This window comes from Odocoileus virginianus, chromosome 31 (genome assembly GCF_023699985.2).
Source record: "Odocoileus virginianus isolate 20LAN1187 ecotype Illinois chromosome 31, Ovbor_1.2, whole genome shotgun sequence".
NCBI lineage: Eukaryota > Metazoa > Chordata > Mammalia > Artiodactyla > Cervidae > Odocoileus > Odocoileus virginianus.
In genome coordinates this window covers 34468999-34491072 of record NC_069704.1, presented here as the reverse complement: position 1 = coordinate 34491072, position 22074 = coordinate 34468999, and the positions used below count along the sequence as shown (strand labels likewise).

Below are 22074 nucleotides of genomic sequence, written 5' to 3'. Positions count from 1 at the left end.
GGTTATAAAGATGAAAATTAAAGGAATAATAAAAGAACTTAAATTAAAAAAATTAAAAAGCGATAACAGTAAAAATATATCTAGAAATTTCTCTGGAGCTGTTATGGGCAGTGTGGGGTCAGTTCAGTTTAAGATAGTTCCTTGTTCCAGCTTGTACTTGTTCTCAAGGTCTATAGGCCCCCTCCAATGCACAGTCAATGTTAACTACAGGGTTTTAATCTGTTGCACCTGTCACTTCCAGAGCAGTTCCCTCTTGTTTGTTTATTTTGGCTTCCTCTGTTTGCAAGTCTCTTCAGTGTCTAATTTCCGCCCTGACACAAGGGGGGAAAGGGGGTCACTTATTTAGGCTCACTTGTTCAGTTGTGTTGTGGGGAGGGAGGGACACTGCAAACAAATATAGCTGGCGTGTGTGGGAAGTGCTTCGCAGTGTATGGACCACACTGGGTCCGCCACAGCTCAAGGCGGCATGTGCTTCCCGGGTCTGCACTGCTCAGGCTCCAGGGTGCTCGGCAAGGGCACTGTCTGAAGTGGGCCCTACGTTTCGCGCACTTCCCAGGTCTAAGCCAGTCAGGTTCTCATGTAGTCTGCAAGGGCACAGACACGGACTGGTGAGTGTTTCGCGCCCTTCCCAGGTCCAAGCAGTTCAGGTGATCAGCTGCTTGGTGAGTGCACTGTCCCGGGGCACCGTGCATCTTAATCACCTCCCTGGCCCCAGCCACTCGAGGGGCTCTGCGAGAGCAGCGTCTCAGGCGTGCCATGTGTCTCCTCTAGGGAGCTGATCTCAGGCTGTGACCCTCCTGGTGGATGTCAACCATCCAGGATCCCAGGAAGACATGGTTAGAAACTGGAAGCCTGCTCAGTTTGGTGGAAGATGCGGTCTCTGGGGCTGAGATTGCAGCAGCCCCTTGCCTTCCAACTCTGGCTGCCACATGCCTGCCTCTCTACCTCCGGGAGGGTGGGGGGAAGGGACCTGTGTGCAGGCTGGCTAGCTCTCCTTTGGTATTTGTTCAATCCGTTGTTTTGTGAGTGGGCCAGGCCGAACGTTAGAGCTTTTGCAGGAGAATTCTCTCTTTTTTTTTCTCTCTGGCGATCCCACAGTTCGGGTTGCTGCCTCACGTTAGCTTCCTCAGATTGCCCTCACAGCATTCAGGCCCAGTTCCTACTCTAAGCACTAATGATGCAGCCCGCATCTCCCTGCCCAGTGCCCCGCTCACTGGTGGTGGACGCAGGTGTCTGGGCTACTTCGCCACTGGCAGTTGCGGTTAGGCTTTGAACAAGCTATTAAACCTGGAACTCAGCGTCCTCAGCTGTAAAAGTGGGAAACTTATACTTTCCTCAGAGAAAGTTTGAGAATTCAATTTTCTTAAATAATGAAGAAGAGGTTAATAAGCTACACAGTCAATAAAATGTTAGTTATTATGGTTAGACAGGACAGTTTATTATTAATCCCATTTTACAGATGAGACGCTAACCATCAGAATCATGAAGCCAATTGTCCTAGGTGTTACAGAAAGGAATTAGCACAGCCTCGATAAAGACTCAGGTCTCATCACTCCTGATTCTTACTGTTCAGTGCCTTTTTGGTCTTCATCATATGTTGTATGAGGGCAAGAAATTCTCGTGTCTCCTCTTTTTTATTAAAATATTTATTTATTTATTTTTGGCTGCGTCAGGTCTTAGCTGTGCATGTGGGATCTCTGTTGTGGTGGGTAGGCTCCAGAGTGCTTGGGCTCAGCAGCTGCAGCCTGCAAGCTTAGTTTCCTCATGGCATGTGGGATCTTAGTTCCCTGACCAGGGACTGGTCCCTGCAATGGCAGAAAGATTCTTCCCTCTGTGTCTCCTCTTGCAAACATTATCTTAGTATAATGATTTGGGATGACATGGAGATAAGTAAGGACAGGGACTAGGAGAATCTATGACTCTGCTGCTGCTAAGTTGCTTCAGTCGTGTCCGACTCTGTGCGACCCCATAGACGGCAGCCCACCAGGCTCCCCCGTCCCTGGGATTCTCCAGGCAAGAACACTGGAGTGGGTTGCCATTTCCTTCTCCAATGACTCTAGCATAAAGCAAAGGATTGGTCCATTAAAATTCTGTAACACAAGCATTGTATTATGTTCTAATGACCTCTGGAAATCACATATAAGGTTGACATTGATAATACTTTTCCAAGAAGAATGCTGGGGAGAATTCTTAATATGTCAGAGGTTTAAATTGCAACAACCCACAAAATACAGTTGTTATTTAATATCATTCAGTATGAACACTGAAAGGACCATTAAAGGTTATCGTATGACCGATCAGAGAAGCAAAGTGATGTGCCCACACTCACAGTGCCACTTGCAGGGACGATTATTTTTTAAGTACCAATTTTCATTTTAGCTAAGATATTTCTATTAGTTATGGAGACAATCCACATACAGGAAGTGAATCCAATACTGTGCTGGAGACAATGTGTATCAGCAGGTGAGAGCCTATTTATTTTAAGCATCTCTTCCCAACCTGCATTCAGTGATGTCAACTTGGCAGCTTGAAATTGGTAATGGTGGAAATATTTATACTATGGAAGTTGGCAAATATCAGAAGTCCTCCTTCTTTCCTCCCCTTTTAGGCTGTGCCAGGTGTGGCATGTAGGATCTTACCCCCATCAGGGATCTAACCCATGACCCCTGCAGTGGAAGCTCAGAGTCCTAACCACTGGACCACAGGGGAATTCCTCCAGAGCCTGTTGTTAAACACCTAGCAGTACACCATACAGTAAAATGGACCCTGATCTTTAGAAAACAAATACAACAAAGGCCAAAACCAATCACACCTTTGCTTTCACTTCAACAGGTTCTCTCCCACCCTGTCCTCTGATCAGGGGTCCTCTAGATCTGGAACTTGCTACAGAGAAGAGAAATATTCATTTCATTTAATAAATATTCAGTGAACACATGTAACCTGCAGTAAGCTGGGTGAAGGACTACATGACCAGGAAAGACTGTTGCTGCTGTCATGAGAAGACAGTCCACCAGACACGTGGAACTTGAGGGCACTTGGTAAAGACATGGAAAGAAAACTGAGGCTCGATGGACAACTGTTCAAGGGATCAGAAATATCCATTAGATCTATGCAAAAGATATGCTGCCCTTAGAAAAAGAAATTGAGGCCTTTAAAAAAATTCTTGCCAAGGAGTCCAATTTGATTCCAAAATCCGATCCATCCACAGCTTCAATATGATTCCCTATGTTTTTAGTTGCTAAAAATTCAGACACACTGAGATACCGAAGCTATCCCTCAGTCCAGCTGCCGTATACCTACCTTCTTGAGTTTCTTTATCGTCACCTGTAGGTCTCCCACTTCTGTTTCATATTGACGCCTGAGGTCACTGAGGGCTTCCTCAGCTTTGCGTTTTTCCTGGGGGAAAAAAAACAATGAAACCAACTTGTTGATTTAAATAGGCTCTTCAAATTACTATAGGTGAGAAACATTTTGTGTCAAACCAAGAGAGTTGGACTATAAAGAAAGCTGAGCGCTAAAGAATTGATGCTTTTGAACTTGTGGTGTTGGAGAAGACTCTTGAGAGTCCCTTGGACTGCAAGGAGATCCAACCAGTCCATCCTAAAGGAGATCAGTCCTGGGTGTTCATTGGAAGGACTGATGTTGAAGCTGAAACTCCAATACTTTGGCCACCTCATGCGAAGAGCTGACTCACTGGAAAAGACCCTGATGCTGGGAAAGATTGAAGGCAGGAGGAGAAGGGGACAAGAGAGGATGAGATGGTTGGATGGCATCACCGACTCCATGGACATGGGTTTGAGTAAACTCTGGGAGTTGATGATGGACAGGGAGGCCTGGTGTGCTATAGTCATGGGGTTGCAAAGAGTCGGACACGACTGAGCAACTGAACTGAAGGCTGATCCCAAATCTTCTACACAGAGATGGTGAGAAAGCACAAGGGAAGTGACCAAACTTTAGATGCCCAGCACTTCCAGAGTGGAAACCTACAAGAGCAAAGGAACTACGGAATCCCACAACCTATATACACACATTACCTGGGGTGACACCTCTAAGGCCACTACTTGATTGGGATAGAGGGCTGTAGCACATCGATTAACTAGCTGATTAAACACTGCTATGTTTAATGAAAAGCTCTGGCTCAACCAAGGGCCCCATCACTTGCCTGAGTCGCATCATGTTATCAGGACTCAGGAAGACCTGGTGCATTCACTGTTTTTCCAAGAGCTTACACCTTATCTGGGCTTCCCTGTGGCTCAGATAGCAAAGAATCCACATACAATGCAGGAGATCCGGGTTCGATCCCTGGGTTGGGAAGATCCTCTGGAGGAGGGCATGGCTACCCACTCCAGTATTCTTGCCTGGAGAGTCCCATGGACAGAGGAGCCTGGTGGGCTAGTCTATGGGGTCACAAAGAGCTGGATACGGCTGAGTGACTAACACTACCACTATACCTTATCTAAATACAAATCACACCAACTGCAAATTTCCATGCAAAGTGCTGCTCACAGGCTGGTACTTCTCATATGTGTTGCCCCTGGTGCAGAGAATAACAAAAGGGCACCCTTGGAGGTCAGGGGCTGTAGCTCTCATGAGCCTGCTGTTGCTGCTGCTGCTGCTAAGTAACTGCAGTCGTGTCTGACTCTGTGTGACCCCACGGACGGCAACCCACCAGGTTCCTCTGTCCCTGAGATTCTCCGGGCAAGAATACTGGAGTGGGTTGCCATTTCCTTCTCTACTCATGAGCCTAAATATCTCTTAATTTCCTTTTTCTCTTAACATATTATGGAATTTTATATCCTGTGTCCTGTATTCAAATAAAGTTTTAAGTTTATAATGTAAAATTAAGTGTAATAAGACCTAAATAAACAGAGAATATATCAAATTTTTGGATCATTCATTATTATTAAGATGCCAATTCTCCTCCAATTGATCTATAGATGCAATGAAGTCCAGCTGAACCCCAGCAGACTTTTTTTTTTTTAAGAAATTGACAACCTGACTCTTGGAGAAGGAAATGGCAACCCGCTCCAGTATTCTTACTTGGAAAATTCCATCAACAAAGGAGCCTGGAAGGCTACAGTCCGTGGGGTCGCAAAGAGTCGGACACAACTTAGGGACTAAACAACAAACAACAACCTGATTCTATGGAAATTGAGGACCTAAAATAGAAACTTTGAAAAGGAACAAAGTTGAAGAATTAATTTTACTTGATTTCAAGACTTATTTATGAAGCAACAGTCATTAAGACAACGCAATACCAGCATTGTTGCCATGGTTGTTCAGTCGCCGAGTTGTGTCCAGCTCTTTGCGACCCTATGGAACAGAATGGAAAGCCCAGAAATAAACCCAACACAGATAAAGAAAAATGATTTTGGACAAAGTGCAAAGGCAGTTCAACAGAGAACAGATAGTATTTTCAACAAATGGGCTGGAACAATTAGATATGCACATGCAAAAGAGTATGAACTTTGATCCATACCTTGTAAAATGGTTCCTAAATGTGAAACCTAAAACAATAAAACTCGTAGAAGAAACATGGGAGAAAAATCATTGCAACCTTAGGTTAGGCAAAAATTTATTAAATATCAAAAGCAGGATACATGAAAGAAAAAACTGACACACTGGGCTAAAAAGAAACAAAAAATGACTACTCTTTTACAGACACTGTTAAGAGAACACAAAGATAAGTAACAGTCTGGGAGGAAATACTTACAGATAAGAATATATAAACAACTCCTAAAACTCAATCATAAGAAAACAACCAGGGACTTCCCTGGTTCCCAGTGGTTAGCACTTCATGCTTCCACTGCAAGGGGCACAGATTTGATCCCTGGTTGGAGATTTAAGAACCCACACATTTTGCCCTGTGGTGTGGTGAAAAGAAAAAAGAAGACAACCAAACGGAGTTTTGAAAATGAACAAAAGATTCAGACAGATGCTTCACTGGAGAAGATACCAAATGGTTCTGATAAGGAGGGGCCGAGAGGGAGGCATGATGCAGGGCATGGAAAGTAGTATGTGAATGCAGCCAACCATTGCCTTGACTGTGATGGTGGTTCCTCAGTATACACATAAATCTCATCACATTCTACTCCTTGAGTATAGACAGTTTATTGCCTGCCCATTACACCCCCATAAAGCTGTTAAAGCATAATTTTTTAAAAACCCTAATTGACACAATGGGATAAACACTACCTGTGCAAGAAGAGTCAAGGTCAGGAGGAGGTGAACGTGGCTGAGGACTACGGCAGCACACTGGGGAGAAGGGGAGGCTTTCTCTGAGCTTTGCCAAGTTTAGGAAAGTGGAAAGGAGTCAGCAAGGCCAAGAAAACAGCTGGAGTGAAAGCAGAACAATGAGCCGTGGAGAGTCAGGCGAGACTTGCTTAGTAGAGGTAAGTTACGGAAAGTCTTCAGTCAGCCTAGACATGTTACTCCAGACAGACCAGGAGACTGGGACGGACTGACAAACAGGGGTCATCCCAGGGTCAAAGGTGCTCTGTTGGCAGCGTGTGCTGAGGTTTTCAGAGACTGTGTCTGTGCAGTGACTCACTGGCTGCTTATGCCATTTCTGTGGAACACAGCAATGCTGCTGTGGAAGCCACGTATGCACCACCCCTATACCACAGCCAAGGAAAGCAAGGAAGATGTTATAATGAACAAACCGTGAAGTTATAAGGGGCAGTCTGTGGTCAGGTGTGTGAGAGTGTGTGCTCAGTCATGTCTGACTGCTTGCAACCCTATGGACTGTAGCCCACCAAGCTCCTCTGTCCATAGAATTTTCCAGACAGGAATACTGGAGCAGGTTGCCATTTCCTACTCCAGGGGAGCTTCCCCACCCAGGGATCGAACCAGCGTCCCTTCTGTCTCCTGCACTGGCAGGGGGATTCTTTACCACTGTGCCACCTGGGAAGCTTGCGTATCTATTACCAACAACCAATCTGGGAAATGCTTAGCTGGATGAGGCAGAGATTTATTGCAGAACAAAACATGTGCTTGATATGTGCGATGAATGAGTGAGTGCAGATTAAATGGCTGGAGAGGGGAAAGGCAGAAAAATTAGGATGTTATTGTTTTTAGACTAGAAAGATAAAGGGCTAATAAAAGAATGAGATAACCATTACATTAACCCTGGACCATAGACTCTGAGCCATTTACATGATATCCACACAGTTATTAAGCATGTTATTAAGAGACAGGAGAACAAAGAGGCCTGAAGGCATATATGTGATAAAGCAAAGCAGGGTGAAGAATCTGAAGAGTCATAAGGTACACAGGGCAATGGGGAAGAGGAGAATGCTAACGGCCATGGTGCCCCTACCACTCCTCAGCACTGGGCTAGGCATGCATATAGACCGTCAGGCTCCACCCTCCTTAAAGCAGGTTGGTGGCTTATCCTATCTAAAGTTGGAACAACAAAGGCTCAGAGGTTAGGTGATTTTTCCAGCGCCGGAGCCGGGAGGCAAACCAAGGCCTGCAGCTTAGTTGCTAAGTCCTGTCCGACTCTCATGACTCCTGGACTGTAGCCCGCCAGGTTTCTCTGTCCATGGGATTCTCCAGGCAAGAATACTGGAGTGGGTTGCCATGCATTCCTCCAGGGGATCTTCCCAGCTTAGGAATTGAACCCAGGTCTCCTCTATTGCAGGTCTATCAGAGGCCAATACCCAGGCCCTTCTCACTCAATTTTCTCCTTCTCAGAGTTAATGGGGAAAATGAACAGAAAAAAGAGAATGTTCAACCTAGCATTAGCTACTCAAAGAAATATGTCTCTTTTCTGTTTTCAGTAAATAGTAATCATTCAAATATATTTTATAAGGAAGAAAGACAATTATTTCTCCTATGGAAGTCACTAAAGGTAACACCCAACTTCCAACTATGAGAGTTCCTAAAAGCATATCCCATCATAAGAGTGTTTTAACTTCATTGTAATCTAGATTTCTTTACTTTATATTATTTATTTATTTGACTTCCCTGGGTCTTAGTTGTGGCACGTGGGATCTAGTTCCCTGACTACGGATCGAACCTGGGCCCTCTGTATTGGAAGCTTGTAGCCTTAGTCACTGGACCCCAGGAAGTCCTTGTAATCTAGATTTAAAGCCGTAGTGGCCATGGGCTGAGAGAGTGGTATTAAGGGTGAAGCCAACCTCCTCCACGAAGATGGGTTTGGCCTTCTCCTTTAGGCCTCAGCTCTCCTGTCCCCTCTTCAAGGAGGCCCCTGACCTCCAAGTCTGAAGCAGCCTGTCTACCACACATGATGCTTCTTTACTGAGCTTGTTGCCATCTGAAATTAGCCCCTTTATTTGACTGCTTATTGCCTCTCTGTCTCTTTCTCCTTAATCTATCCCCCTCAAAACCACCGCTGACAAAGCCCTTGTTGAGAGTGCCTGCGGCAACCTGGACGTGCGGTACCCAGAGAATGCCCTGTGCCCTGTACATAAAAGGTAGTCCAAGGATGCATCGCATACACAGGCCAGTCCCACAAACTCACGTCTTTCCGTGTCTTCTGTTCTGCAGCCTGAATCCTCTGATCCATTTCCTCTTCCAGCTCACTCAGCTGCATGGCTGCCTTGTCCTGGGCTCTGAAATTCCAGAGGGTACACACCTTTTCATTATACTCTTGGCCTTGTAGCATGACGAGATAATTTATTCTGGCCTCAGCTATTTCAAGCTATTTTACAGAAGAGGAGAAACACACCATTTAAAATAATATTCCCCATTCCCCAGATTGGCAATTTGACCAGCTGGGTATAAAGGGACACTGAAACTAGATATTAAATAAATGGAACAGAATAGATTAAATGGTATTAAACTATACTGTAGCAAAGAACAGAGAAAGATACCAGGTTACTGAGAGGCTCTTAGTAAGTTCTGAAAATCTTTTTTTGCTGCTGAGCTACAATGCTGGATTAAAAAAAAAACCTCCATGGATAGATACAATTCTGAAATTTTGTTACATGAAACACACAATGCTATATGCTGTAGTTAAATGGGAAAAAAGATCTCAAAAATTATTTCTAGTCAGTTTCCTAAAGTTTTGCAATGTAGATATTGTTGCCCTTTAGAAAATTCCTGTTTCTTTTATGAATATAATCAATAAATCATATTTTTATGGGGGCAGAGCATACTGAATTGCCAAAAAGTTAGAAACAGGAAATTTCTTTGAGATGATGTTCAGATAGTTTTATTTAATAATTGTCCAGTGTGAAGACATCTGTCACTTTACAATAATTGAAGCTTCAGATTAAGCCCTAAAATCTTTTTTTGTTCAATCTCAGCTCGGTATCCAATTATCTAAAAGTTCACATGCATATGTCTTGCCTACTCAACCAGATTGTGACTTGAAAGCAGCCACCATGAGACTTAGAGTCAATTTACTTGCCCCAGTGATATGGTCTTGATGAGAAACAGGATTCAGTAGAAGGCCTTCGTCTTCCAGTCTAATGGCTTCCACCACACCCTCCTACCTGCTTTTAATTCATTTACTCCCTCTCATACAATTTGCTCATTAGTTTAATTTCTACATAAGGTTCCAAACAAGCATTGATGGGTGGAGGGAAGACCTCAAAGTAAAATTCTGGGTGACTTATCACTGTTTTCTGCTCCCGTTAACTTCCTCCTCACCTTACAGCCTGCTGAGGTTATGTTAACCAAGTCTGACTGTCATCTAGTTTTAGTCTGTTTACAAACACTTGCTATTTCAAATGCAGACACCATGTACCTCCACAGAAACTTTCAGGTTTTATTGGTCAGCTCTGGGACTGTAAGTAGCTAAGCTACACATTTGTTTCTCCCTTTGTATGTTCATTTTCCTCAGCCATTCCTTCTAGACATCCAGCGCCAAACATCTGGGCATTCAGGACTGCTCCCAAATGTGTCCTCTCTGCCTTCTTCACTTCTGAACAACTCTTTTTTTCTTCCTTTCATTTTTTTGTTTTGGAGGGTTAAATCAGGGTAGTCTATAATGACACACTGTTTGCCCCAGGAAGACTTAGTCAGTTTAGTCGCTCAGTCATGTCCGACTCTTTGTGACACCATGGCAGTAAGACTCAACTCCCAGTAATGTGTCCAGCACGCTGGGAATGCCCACTTTAACCTTAGTCCAGGGCTCCTACTAGGACGCTGGGAATCCCTTCTTCAGATGCAAGGGTGGAGTGAAAAGACTGAGGCCCTCCCCCAACCCAAAACACATGAGGACGGATGGTCCTTAGTCAAGAAGGTAAGAGAATGTTTATAGGAATCGCCTAAACACCTCAGTGAGGTTTCTGTCAACTCAGAGAAGTGGCCTTTAAGAGGCCTTGTGCTTAGACCACAGCCTGACTTTGGATCCCACCCACAGAAGTAGAGGGGAGAGACGCACCAAGAGTTCCACTCCCTCCACAGCAGACAGCGGCCTGGCTGGGAAGGAGAACAGAGTGGAGAGAATGCCATTCTTTCTTCCCGATGGGTTTATACAGGACTATCCTTACAGGTCACCTGTGTGAATGTGTGTATATCTATGTGTCCCCCGTGTATCTGTGTGGGTCCATGTATATTCAGGGAGTGAGTGTGTTTTCACTGATGTTTGGATTGTAACATATAAATTATATTTATGGCAAATATAAATTTTTCTTTGGTACTGCATTGCTGTTAAAACTATTAAGAAAGTCTGTGTGAGCCAGCTGTGGCTTTCATAAACTGTCTGATGAGATTCAGGGACTAGAGGTTTTCAGACTTTCAGTTTAAGCTGGTGAGGAGGGCTAGAGAGAGGGAAAAGAGCCCCACTGAGCACTCACCATGTGGTAAGTCCAGTGCCAAGGGCATCACCCATGACTCACTCCTGAAGTCTCCACACCCTGAGGATGTGAAAATTTATAGCCTCACTTTGCAGATGCAGAACCTGAGACTCAGGGAGAGTAAGCAACCCATCCAGAGTCATTTTCTGTCAGTGACAAGGTCAGGCTTCAAATGGAGTCTCTGCCTGCCTCTCTCTGGATGAAAAGTTTCCTGTAGGTTTCAAGTAGCTGGATATAAGATAATGAAACTCTTTGAACAGTTTTGTATGGATCACAGCCCTTGAAAGGTTTATATGATAGGAACATGGGGACATGCTGATGGATTGCTGGCTCCTACAAAGTACCGCCAGACTCAGCTTCCCTCATGCTGGCTTAGTTCAGAAGGCTCCAGATTCCTCAGATTTGGGCAGTCCCCCTATATCATAACGTGATAATGTGTTTCATCTTTGTGCCATTCAGTCAGAGAGCCACTTAAAGGACCCCTTCTGCCATGGAGAGAGGAAAGACTTCAATACCTCTTCACTGCAATGGCCAGGTTTTCCATTTCTGTGCTCTGAAGTTTGATCTCACGGATAAAGTTCTTTATAACATGTTCATATGGTTGAATCAGTCTTGGCTCCACGAGGTTGATGTTTTGATACAAGGTACTAACTTGCTCTTTTCTGTCCAAAAAAAATTAAATTAAAAATTAAATAAAGCCAAGTAATAAAAAAATTCAGATTTTCAGAATATGTTTCAGAAAGAGATATATAAGAACCAAGGAAGAAAGATGTAACAACAGAATGGCCAGAATGGAGGGAAAACAGAAGTCAGAGATGCTAATGCGTTATTCTACATATTAGTATTATTTTTTAACAGTGAACAGCAACTTCATTTTTTTCTGGCTTTATTGAGATATGATTGACAAATAAAAATTGTATATATTTAGGTTGTACAATATGATTATAAAAGACGTACAATGTGTACAAAGTGGTGATTTAATATTAGAAGATGGAGGCTTTCTTCCCAGGGAAGGTCTGATAGGGAAGGATATTTTTTGTCACTGTTGGGTATTTCCTTTCTTTCACAGAAAGGTACACAGATTTATAGGAAAAAATCAGGCAACCAACTAATTACTTATAACATGTTCCACCAACCCCTATAAGACATATTTCAGACTTTATGATCATAAAAGTACATATACCGATCATTTTATAGTCAGTTAAAAATTATTTCATTTATTTATATGTGACAATCCTCATACTTGTTATTATTTGTAAAAGACAAATATTTTGGGTTCATTTCAAAAGAAAAACTGGCAAGACTGGGCAGCTGACCTGCTAGGGGATAAAGGACTGAGTCAGTGAGGCTAGTGGTGTCCTTGACCCAAGTCTGGGCGCTCACATGCTGAGTGATACTGAGGGAAGACCATGTGAAGACATGGTTAGACGGCCAGTGACCAGCCAAGGGAAGAGGCTCTCACCTCCAACCCTCCAATACCTGATCTTAAACTTCCAGCCTTCGGAAGTGTGAGAAAATAAATCTTTCTTGTTGAGGCCACCCAGTCAGATATTTGCTACCAGAAATACCTAGGCAACCATAGCAACAGTGAAAGTTTCCAAGGTCATATACTGACTGAGGTGGAGTTGGGATTCAAACTCAATTTGATACTGCAGATCACATGGCCAACCATTACATTATAATGCTTCCCAGTGGTGTCAAACACCTGAAACTTGGCAGAAGAAATGGGATTCAAACCCGCTCCACATAACTATGAAACACTGCAAAATGTCAGGTATACATTAACCCAAAGCTTAGTTAAGCATGGCCCTGAGGTGTGTCCACGTAGCTATAAACTCTCCCAGGGTTTGCTCTTAAAAATAAACTGCTTGGTGTGTATAGAGGCCAATTAGATCCAAAAGATGTGGATCCAAAAGAATGTGTGTAGATCCAAAAGAATGGCTCATGTGAAGTATTATTAATAAATCTGCAGGAATATGTCAATTTATTTGGTGATACGAGGTACCCACTCTTCCTATCAGAGCTGAGTACAAACACTGCCCACAGTAGTGAGCCTTATATTAAAGGGCAGCAAAAAAAAAAAAAGTCTACTTTTAGATTGTCCCGTGTAACTTCAATGGATCACTAACTTCTTTACCTTTTGTCATTTACTGACTACCAGTGGTATACAAAGCATAAAAACTTTCTTGTTAATAGGAAACTGCCTGTCAAGGACGGCCATTAAGATGGTGCTCTGTGACAACCTTTGAGGGGTGGGATGGAGAAGGAGGTTCAAGAGGGAGCAGACATATGTATACCTATGGCTGATTCATGTTGATGCACGGCAGAAACCATCACAAAATTTTAATTATTCTCATGCAAATCAAAACCACAATGAGGTACCATTATACGCCAGTCAGGATGGCTGCTATCCAAAAGTCTACAAGCAATAAATGCTGGAGAGGGTGTGGAGAAAAGGGAACCCTCTTACACTGTTGGTGGGAATGCAAATTAGTACAGCCACTATGGAAAACAGTGTGGAGATTTCTTAAAAAAGCTGGAAATAGAACTGCCATATGACCCAGCAATCCCACTTCTGGGCATACACGCCAAGGAAACCAGATCTGAAAGAGACACGTGCACCCCAATGTTCATCGCAGCACTGTTTATAATAGCCAGGACATGGAAGCAACCTAGATGCCCATCAGCAGACGAATGGATGAGGAAGCTGTGGTACATATACACCATGGAATATTACTCAGCCATTAAAAAGAATTCATTTGAATCAGTTCTAATGAGATGGATGAAACTGGAGCCCATTATACAGAGTGAAGTAAGCCAGAAAGATAAAGACCATTACAGTATACTAACACATATATATGGAATTTAGAAAGATGGTAATGATAACCCTATATGCAAAACAGAAAAAGAGACTCAGATGTATAGAACAGACTTGTGGACTCTGGGAGAAGGCGAGGGTGGGATGTTTCAAGAGAACAGCATTGAAACATGTATATTATCTAGGGTGAAACAGATCACCAGCCCAGGTTGGGTGCATGAGACAAGTGCTCGGGCCTGGTGCACTGGGAAGACCCAGAGGGATCGGGTGGAGAGGGAGGTGGGACGGGGGACTGGGATGGGGAATACATGTAAATCCATGGCTAATTCATTTCAATGTATGACAAAAACCACTGCAATGATGTAAAGTAATTAGCCTCCAACTAATAAAAATAAATGGAAAAAAATTAAAAAATAAAAAGTTAAAAAAAAATTGTAATTATTCTCCAATTAAAAATAAAATAAAAAAATAGTCACCAAGAGTCCTTATCTCTTGGCTAACTGCACAGCAATAAAATGTTCAGAAGTAGATGTCTCAGAAGATTCCCTGAATTTCTGAAAATTTCTAAAATAAGAAAGAAGCATAAAGTATGCACATTCTCTTGGGTCCTTTGCTGGTCCTGGTATTATACAGAATGTCAGGAATAGTTTACAGTGAAGTGTACAAATAGGCTAATTGTAGGAAGTGTCTGCCATTAGCAGGAAATATGTTACAGGGTTAACTGTTGTGTCAGGGACTAGCTGGGATCTATCCTGCTTCTTCTTTTTTTTTTAATTAATTAATTTATTTTAATTGGAGGCTAATTACTTTACAATATTGTAGTGGTTTTTGCCGTACATTGACATGAATCAGCCTTGGATTTACATGTGTTCCCCATCCTGAACCCCCCTCCCACCTCCCTCCCCATCCCATCCCTCTGAGTCATCCCAGTGCACCAGCCCTGAGCACCCTGTCTCATGCATTGAACCTGGACTGGTGATCTATTTCAGTTCTAATGAGGTGGATGAAACTGGAGCCTATTTTACAGAGTGAAGTAAGTCAGAAAGAAAAACACCAGTACAGTATATTAATGCATATATATAGAGTTTAGAAAGATGGTAATGATGACCCTGCTTCTTTTTATAGGGGAGAACTGACTCTTCAGAACCCTGGGTAGGTAGGCTGGAGCCATGTGACTAGTTGTGGCCCATGGAATGGGAACAGAAATGATGTGTTTGCCACTTCTGTGCTTGGCTGCTAAAATCCTTTGTAAGATGCTAGCTTGAAGCTAGCTGATATTCATTCTCATTATCTCTTTCTTGTATCTATTTTGCTCGCACTCTCACACCCCTGCTCTATCTCCTCCCCACCCCTGCCACTACCTGTCTCCTCCTCTGCCTTCTCTCCTTTCCTCACCCTCGCAGCTGAAGTGAAAATCTCTAGCATAGCCAAACACATGATGAATGTGTTTGGATCACCACAGTGAAAGACACTGCCTGACCACATCAATCTTCCCAACATGAGAGAAAGAAGTTAGTATTTTGTAGAGCTTAAGACTTGGAAGTTCTTTGTAAAGGTCAACTTGGACTTAAAAAGTTGGCATTACACTTTCCTATTTTGTTTTTCTAATCATCATCTTCCAGATTAAATTACTTTCTTCCTTCCTTCCTTGATAGCTTCATATTAACTAAACAATAAAACTTCTATGACGAAGGTAAATCTTTATTGCCACCATCTACTCTCTTTCAAGGGAATAAAAGACTATTCTGAAGCATTTATATAGTGAAGCAGACATTTACTAAGCTCCTTGCATATGTAGTCCCAGGGGTGATCTCAGCATTTACATGTACTAGTCACTTAACATTCATGATAACTCTATGAAGACTTGTATGCTATTCACCACAGAGGAAAGGAGGTAAGTACCATCCTGGTCTCAGAGCCAGGATTCCAATTCACCCCATCTGGCTCCAGAGTCTAGCTCTCAGGAAGAACTATCTCTAGGCCTAGAGTAAGCATTAATGTGCTGTTCAAGGGTCCGAAGGGCATACTTCCAATAAAAATAATTGATGTATCAAGATGTTTTGAAAATTATTTTAGAGGAGGATAGGTATTACTACTATAAGGACCATCTATATCACAAAGGGACTCCTTTAAAGAATGAAGGCATGACTAAGACTAAGATGAGACAACCTTATCAATTCTTATTTACCTAAAGCTATTTGGGAAAGCACTACTGCACTGTACTCTTTCTGCCCGCTTGCTTCATCTAGTCTGTATCTGTGAAACTAGAGAACCACTGGGATTATGCCAAGAGATTGGAACGCAGTGCAGTTGGAGATTTTCACACCTGATGCAAAAAACAAAACAAAAACAAAAAATACTTTACCTGAACAAAAGATGATACCTGGTCCTCTATGTAAGAACCTATACAGGCAGCTAAACACCTATGGATTCTTCAGCTCAACAGGCTGGGTGCCATTACTTGGTGCCAAGACAGTCTTTTGTTCTGCTTCCAAGAGAACAGGAGTCACCAGCCTCTCCGTGTCCTCACTCCTGACGTCAAAGGTTAGACAAGCAGACTGCATGACAGTGTACACATGGCTCTTGTTTTCTCCTGGCCCTGACCCAGGGTGGTACCTCTGGCTGCTAAGAAGGGTGCCCGGTAGTGACAAGGCTCTGAACATTCCGAATTCATTAAATCCAGGGTCTCATATAAGCTAACTGGGCGTGGGTTCACAAACACCATGGAGACCTGTTTACAGGTGTACTGGACAAATACTGGGTAAAAATTCAGGGTTGGGTTGTATGTGTTAGTCAGCCAAGATGAAAAACAGTTTTTCCTTCTGTTCAGAGAGAGTTACTCACACTAAAAATTATCTAATTTATATGTTAAGGAAAGAGATCAGATGAAGTGAGAAAAACACGCTCTGGATTACCAACTGGTTTTAGATGTCTAAAATCTGAGCCTTTTCATCTTATTGTTTGATAAATTACAAGACTTTGTATGAAAGACAGTGCTAGAGGCAAACTGCTGATGAAAAAGTCACAACTTAAAAATGTAAAATTATCCCTGGGAAATAGACATTGAAAATTGTAAATATTTCCATTGAAGCTGAGAGGGAAATTATCTGAATTTAGGGGAAAAAAATAGGTATCATTAAGATGGGTAAAAAAAATTTTAAGGTCACACACTTCCACAGGATTAACATTTTATTTAGAAGAGTACATATTTGTCTATGTTTATATATTGGTAATGTAGTAAGGCCTCAGATGGTGAAGAATCTGCTTGCAATGCAGGAGACCTGGGTTTGATTCCTGGCTTGGGAAGATCCCCTAGAGAAGGTCACAGCAACCCACTCCAGTATTCTTGCCTGGAGAATCCCATGGACAGAGGAGCCTGGTGGACTACATACAGTCCATGGGGTCACACAGAGTTGGACAAGACTGAGAGACTAACACACAATGTAGTAAGGCCAGTATTTAGAATGCTTGGACCTCTCTAGTCTCAGGACAACCCTGGGAAATAGTCAAGTACAGGCAACACCACTCCAGGCTAAAGAACATGGTGAACCAGTAAGGTTGGTAGGAAAAGCTGGCCCTTAGATTCCATGTCTTGCTGTTTTAAGCATTGAAATACAGAGCTAAACTACTTATTTAAACTATAAGTTATATATATTTAAAACTTTAAATGACTTTCTGTAGACAAAAGCAAAGAGTATTCAATGCCAATGTCTACATCATTCTACATTAGGGATGGCCGGAAGACTGATGCTATGACCTTAACATCTGAGCACGGGAAATGAAATACCCACACAATCCAAAGGGCACTATATTAGATCCTGGAAATAAAATACTAAGAAACAGACTGAGTACCTTTCCTTATGGGGCTCACCATGAAGATTAAGTAAGATGCTCTGACAGCCCAGAGCAGGTGAACGAGACCAAGCCTTGGGAGATGATGACCTGAAACATGACTAGATGCGAATGAGGCAGAAGTGGGGTACAGGTAACCTCTCCCAGGAACCAATAACCATAGGCTGAGGGGTTTGGAAGCAAGGGAGGGGCCAGCAGAAGTTCCTATAAATGGAAGAGGCTGGAGAGCTTGGAGTGGGGGAGGGGCCAGCCAGCATTAGATTGGGAGAGGTATTAACAGGAGCAAGGTGACTGTACAGAGCCTGAAAGCATGATAAAGATAAGAAATGCAAGGGGGAAATTATCCTGAGAGGGTGGTAAGACGCTGGAAGGTTTAAAGGAAGAGATGACATGATCAAGTTTACATCTTAATTATTCCCATCTTCACAAAGTTCTGGCTGAAGCAGAGAATTAAGCAAAGGATTGTGAAACAAGTTTACAGATATAAAGGTAAACCTCAGTCTACTGTAATTTAATCCAGCAATGTGGGGCCTCAGGACTTTTCATGAGCTTCTATTTTCCTTTATTATAGAACATGTAAAAGTATAGACAACTAAAATCTGATTGTATAGACAAACACATCAATGGAACAGAAGAGACAGCCCAGAAATAGACCCACATAAGTACAGTCAGCTGAACTTTGACAAAGGAGCAAGGACAACACAAAGAAGCAAAGACAGTCTTTCAACAAATCATGCTGGCACAACTGGACATCCACATGAAAAATCATGAACCTAGACACAGATTTTATAATCTTCATAAAAACTAGCTTAAAGTGGATCACAGATCTGAATGTAAACTGCAAAGTTATCATACTCTTAGAAGAGAAGCCTAGGAGAAAATCAGAATAGGCTTGGACATAGCGATCCCATTTTAGATTAACACCAAAGGCATGAGCCAAGGAAGACATAATCAATGACCTAGCCTTCATTAAAATAAACTGCTCTGCAAGAGAGAGGATAAGTCAAGAGAGGATAAGTCAAGAGAGGATAAGTCAAGAGAATAAGAGGATAAGTCAAAAGCTGGGAGAATATATTTGTAAAAGAAACATCTGATGAAGAACTGTTATCCAATATATAAAAATAATTCTTAAAACTCAATAATAAGAAAAATGATCTGATTATAAAATTGGTCAAAGACCTTAGTTGATACCTCATCAAAGAAGATATACAGAAGGCTAACCAATATGAAAAAGATACTCTACATTATATGTCATCAGGGAAATACAAATGATAACAATGAACTATAACTATACACATGTTACAATGGCCAAAATCCAGATCACTGATAGCACTAAATGTTACCAAGGATGTGGAGCAACAGGAACTCTCATTCGCTGCTACTGGGCATGCAAAATGGTATAGCCATCATGAAGACAATCTGGAAAATTATAATAAAACTAAATACTCTTTTACCATATGATCCAGCAATTGATTTCCTTGGTTTTTATCCAAAGGAGATGAAAACATATGTCCACACAGGTTTATTCTTACAGCAGATTTATTCATAACTGTAAAAATTTGGAAGTGACCAAGATGTCCCTTAGTAGGTGAATGAATTAATAAACTGTGGTACATCAAGACAATGGAATATTATTCAGCAGCCAGACAATGGAGTATTTTCCAGCATCAAAAATAAATAAGCTATCAAGCCATGAAAAGACATGGAGGAACTTTAAATATATATTACTAAATTATTGTTGTTGTTCAGTTGCTAAGTTGTGTCCAACTCTTTGTGACCCCATGGACTGCAGCATGCCAAGCTTCCCTGTCCTTCACCATCTCCCAGAGCTTGTTCAAACTCATGTCCATTGAGTCAGTGATGCCATCCAACCATCTCACCCTTGGTCGCCCCCTTCTCCTCCTACCCTTAATCTTTCCCAGCATCAGGGTCTTTTCCAATGAGTCAGTTCTTTGCATCAGGTGGCCAAAGTTCAACTACAGACATTGTCAAAAAGGGAACATTTCGAGGCAGTAAAAGTATCAGTGGTTGTCAGTGGTTGGAGAGCAGGGAGGTAGATGAATAGGTGAAACACAAAGGATTTTTAAGGCATTGAAGATACTTTGTATAATACCATAAAGAAGGTTACATATCATCGCACATTTGTCCAAAGACACAGAATGTACAATAGCAAGATTGAACCCTAATCTAAAATAAGGAACTGGGTGATGATATACAAATGTATGTTCATCAACTATAATAACTGTACCACTCTGGTGGTTGTTGCTTATGGGGGATGCTGTGTACGTGTGGGAGCAGTGGAATATACGGGAGATCTCTGTAGCTTCCTCTTAATTTTGCTGTGAACTTAAAACTGCTCTAAAATAAAGACTTTAAAAAAATCTGATAGTTATTTCTCTTTGGGAGTAAGAATAATAAATATATTCCTATTCAGGTAACACCAGCAGATGTTTTTAGTTGCCTTGAACAAACCAGACTGTCATATGTCAGTTGAGGGGACATAAAAGTTAAATGAAAATGAATGATTTAAAAATGTATTTTCATTACATAGTACACATACTTTCAGAATAAGCCCCAACTAAGTGGTACTCTTGCCTGGAAAATCCCGTGGACGGAGGAGCCTGGTGGGCTGCAGTCCATGGGGTCCCTAAGAGTCGGACACAGCTGAGCGACTTCACTTTCACTTTTCGCTTTCATACATTGGAGAAGGAAATGGCAACCCACTCCAGTGTTCTTGCCTGGAGAATCCCAGGGACGGAGGAGCCTGGTGGGCTGCCGTCTATGGGGTTGCACAGAGTTGGACATCACTGAAGTGACTCAGCAGCAGCAGCAAGTGAAAAACAAATTCCAACAGCCAAACTCCAGCAGCACTACTAGAACAGGGCAGCATTAGTTTCCAGCATTAGTTCAAGGCTTGCTTTCCAGACAGGATGTGCCTCTGCCTGCTAATAGCCTCACGCTGGCCGCCTGTAACTGGAAGTGATTCGAGTCTATGTTCTCACAGTAAGTTTGGATCTTCATTAACTCAGTTACAGAATTGTGACTGGCTCTTCCTTCTACAGAAAACAAACAATGGTCTATTCAACCTGGTGCTGCTCCCCTCAGACTGGGAAAGACATCCAGTCCAGTGGCCTGGGCTTTTTCCAGCTGTTTTGATGCTGTGGAGTCAGAGCATGACTTGGTCCAGGTATTCAACTACTGTTGAATCCCCCAGTTCCCCCAGTCCGCATACCCTCCTGCAGGTAAAATTCCTCCTGGGTTCGTGCCACCCTCAAAATATCTTACTTGCCGAAGTACTTATGGACAGTGGAAGGTCCCTGGAGGAGGACACAGCAACCCACTCCAGTGTTCTTGCCTGGAGAATCCCATGGACAGAAGAGCCTGGCGGGCTGCAGCCCATGGGGTCACACAGAGTTGGACACTGAAGCGATTGAGCATGCACTCACAAGTACTTATTTGGGTAACAATTCCTCATAAAGGCTTAAAATGGAAACTTCCTGGAAGATGAGCATGTTAACGAGATGTATTAAAAGTCTAGAAACATTTCAAATTGAAAATTGCTTTCTATTTAAAATCACTGAAATTTAGCTTCACTGGGAGTTTGCCAATGGAGGGAGGAAGACAGAGCCAGCAAGAGGCACTGTGCTGAAGGATTAGAAACGGCTCACATCCAACAGCTGAGGGCTTCTGAAGTCAGCAAGGAATAGTGCATGGGGTATGCCTGCAGCCTGGCTAAATTCAAATGCTTCCTCAGCACGTCCTGGCTTCTTGACCCAGGGCAAACACTCAATCTCTTGAGCTCCAGCATCCTCAGGTACAATGTGGGTATAGTACCGGAACCTACCACGAAAACGAGGATTAACTGTACTGAAGTACACTCAACAGCACAAGGCACGTGGTAGGTAATTGATAAATGTTAGCCATTGTTACAATCTGTTATTCTTTTTGACTCTTCTATTCAAATAAGATAGACAGAAGTAGGTGGCAATTTCCTGTCTGCTTCTAGCAATACATTGTGTTTTGGAAAAAGGCTAAAAGGAAGAAAGTTGTGTGGTGTAGAAGCCCCTTGGACAGAAATGTTGTCTTCTGGGACCAGTGCAAGGGAAACTGACAAATGAGAGCTGGGTCACACTTGAGGTCAGTCTGCAAAGCGTATACAGTCCAGGGGTCATTAAACCTTTTCTTCAGTCCAGGGGTCATTAAACCTTTTCTTCACAGCACCAGATCTAAAACATTACCATCTTTATTGTTACTACTTAACTGCCATTGTAGCATGAAAGCAGCCATAAACAACAATGAATGAATGAGCTTGGTTGTGCACCAATAAAACTTTATTTATACTAACAGGCAAAGGGCCAAGTAGGCCTTACTTCGATTACTGTTATAGTCTATTAGCATAAGGCCCTGAGCACAGGAATGGGAATGGGGCAATGCCCAGGAAAATAACTCTTTGCTCACATCTTGCCCCTAGGTCCATTCCAAATTTTTTCATTTATGGGCATCACATTATCAATGTGCTTATATATGCAGACAGTAAACAGGTAAATGTGGGAATATGCACCTCTTTATTTCAGAATTCTTAACTTATAATGCAAATCCACTCTCCCAATATTTCTCTTCTGTCAATTTACTTCA

General features: G+C 42.4%; 1 protein-coding gene across 2 annotated transcripts in view; it reads right to left on the bottom strand.

Annotated features, from left to right (window-relative positions):
• Positions 1–22074, bottom strand: part of RASEF (RAS and EF-hand domain containing) — a 90375-nt gene that overhangs the window by 45776 nt on the left and 22525 nt on the right. For both annotated transcript variants that reach the window (XM_070459587.1, XM_020892911.2), the window contains exons 2-4: positions 11285–11431; positions 8486–8576; positions 3301–3396 (exon numbers count right to left, since the gene is read on the bottom strand). In XM_070459587.1, the coding sequence (XP_070315688.1) occupies positions 3301–3396; positions 8486–8576; positions 11285–11431 (334 nt within the window). The remainder of the gene's footprint in view (positions 1–3300; positions 3397–8485; positions 8577–11284; positions 11432–22074) is intronic.